At 38.6% G+C, this 1,810-nt stretch overlaps 1 protein-coding gene across 1 annotated transcript in view; it reads right to left on the bottom strand.

Moving 5' to 3' along the window:
- Positions 1–640, bottom strand: part of LOC110019849 (NDR1/HIN1-like protein 1) — a 9,062-nt gene extending 8,422 nt beyond the window's left edge. Inside the window, exon 1 of the mRNA XM_020717705.1 lies at positions 6–640. Within this exon, the coding sequence (XP_020573364.1) occupies positions 6–495 (490 nt within the window). The 5' untranslated portion in view covers positions 496–640. The remainder of the gene's footprint in view (positions 1–5) is intronic.
- Between the last annotated feature and the right edge of the window lie 1,170 nt (positions 641–1,810).

The following is a 1,810-nucleotide window of genomic DNA, read 5'->3' as shown; positions in this document are numbered from 1 at the left end:
CCAGCTCCCGTCCTTCCACCGAAGCCGGCCGTCGATTTTGACATAGAGGAATAGGAATCCGTTCGCTTCGTCCTGGGTGAGGGAGGTGCAGAGGTAAGGGGCGATGGGGATGAAGGACCCGGAGAGATAAGGAGACCAGACGTCGATGTCCTTATGACCTTGGTACAGGCCGGGGATGCTGTATGCCGGAGTGATCTGCTGATTCTTGTAGGCTGCGTAGATATCCAGACGATCGTAGTAGATGCCGACCCTTTCGTTAGGGTTTCGGGAGGAGATGGTGATTTGGATGGTGGAGGAGAGGAGATTTGGCGCGGATAGGTTGAATCCGAGAACCCTGGCGTCTTGTAAGTAGAATTGGGGTTTGGTGGGCCGGAGGACGAGCCAGACGATGAGGATTGCGAGGAGGATGAGGATTATGAAGAGGACGATGGCATAAATAATTCGCCGGATTATGCGGCGGCGCTTGCAGGAGTCGTAGCTGTCGCACTCCTTCATTGCCTTGGAAGACAGACGTCGGCAAGGTAGGGTTGAGGAGGTTGGTGGAGATGATTTGGTGCTTGGTTTGGAGGAAGGAGTGGATTGCGGATTGAGCTCAGCAGAGGGGAAGAGGAAGAAGGCCGGCTTGTGCTGTAGAATGGAGGCGAAAGGTAGTACATATAGTTCGTTATGCTGCTTCGCGCGGTGCAGTGGACCGGAATCTTACAAGGAATTTAAGGAATTTATTTATTTATTTTATGTTTTTTTAAATATTTTATCTATAATAAAAGTAAAAGCATTATTGGTTGTTAGTAGGCTATGGAGAGATTGTTACTTGAGGAAAATAAAAGTAATTGCTAACACAATTTTATGGATCATATAGTTGTTATATAATAAATGATAAATGATTATTTGGTAAAAAAAAGTGAAATTATTTGTTATAATAAATCCAATAGGATGGATTTGATTATTACAAAAATTGGAAGTATAGAAGTCTGTTCTCCTCATTAATTAAGAAATATGATATTACAAAAACTGGCAATTACGACTTTATATAGAAGTTAGGTTACATAATTCATAATTGGGCTATAAGAACTGTAATTGGTGGCTACAATAGCTGTAATTGACTGTGAAAGTTATAATTTGTGACTATAATAGTCATAGTCAGCTACAAAAGCTGAATTTGATGACTATAACAATCTTAGTTTGCTACAACAGTTGCTGGTGGTGACATAAATGGTTTGTGATCGTTCACTTATATGCAAGAGAATTAATTGGTCGAATATTGATGTATGATGATGTTGATGGTTGGTTGTTGGCGTTAGTCAATGGATAGTGTTGAACATTTTCAAGAATGAAAGCCAGCAGTGGTTGGTAAGTCGGTAACCGATGTTTAACAATGGTGAAAATAAATGTTGGAATGAATTGATGAACAACGAGCATTTGCATTGCTTAACGAATAATGTTGAGCACAACAACAATGGTGATTACTCATGCTTAGGTGTTCAAACCAAGCCTTGATAATTTCTTAAGATTCTTTTTAATGAAAATGGCAAATTAATAAGTTTATGATGAAGAAATTACGCACATTTCTATTGAAATAAAGACAATCTATTGAATATTCTTAATTGATCCAACTAAATCATTTGAAATTTTTGTAGATATTTGTATCTTGATAATCTTAGAATTGAGTAATCATTCGCTGTCAAATTTGTCTCGATGATGCTCTTATTTTGAATATAATCATATAAAATTCGTGGGACATACAAACCCTTGAGTACCCTAACAAAATTTTCAACTATGATTCAAAGAGTTTGATTGAACTTGATTTGAA

The sequence above is a fragment of the Phalaenopsis equestris genome, unplaced genomic scaffold (genome assembly GCF_001263595.1).
Source record: "Phalaenopsis equestris unplaced genomic scaffold, ASM126359v1 Scaffold000084, whole genome shotgun sequence".
In the NCBI taxonomy this organism is placed as follows: domain Eukaryota; kingdom Viridiplantae; phylum Streptophyta; class Magnoliopsida; order Asparagales; family Orchidaceae; genus Phalaenopsis; species Phalaenopsis equestris.
The sequence above is the reverse complement of the archived record's forward strand: the minus strand, read 5'-3'. Positions and strand labels throughout refer to the sequence as shown.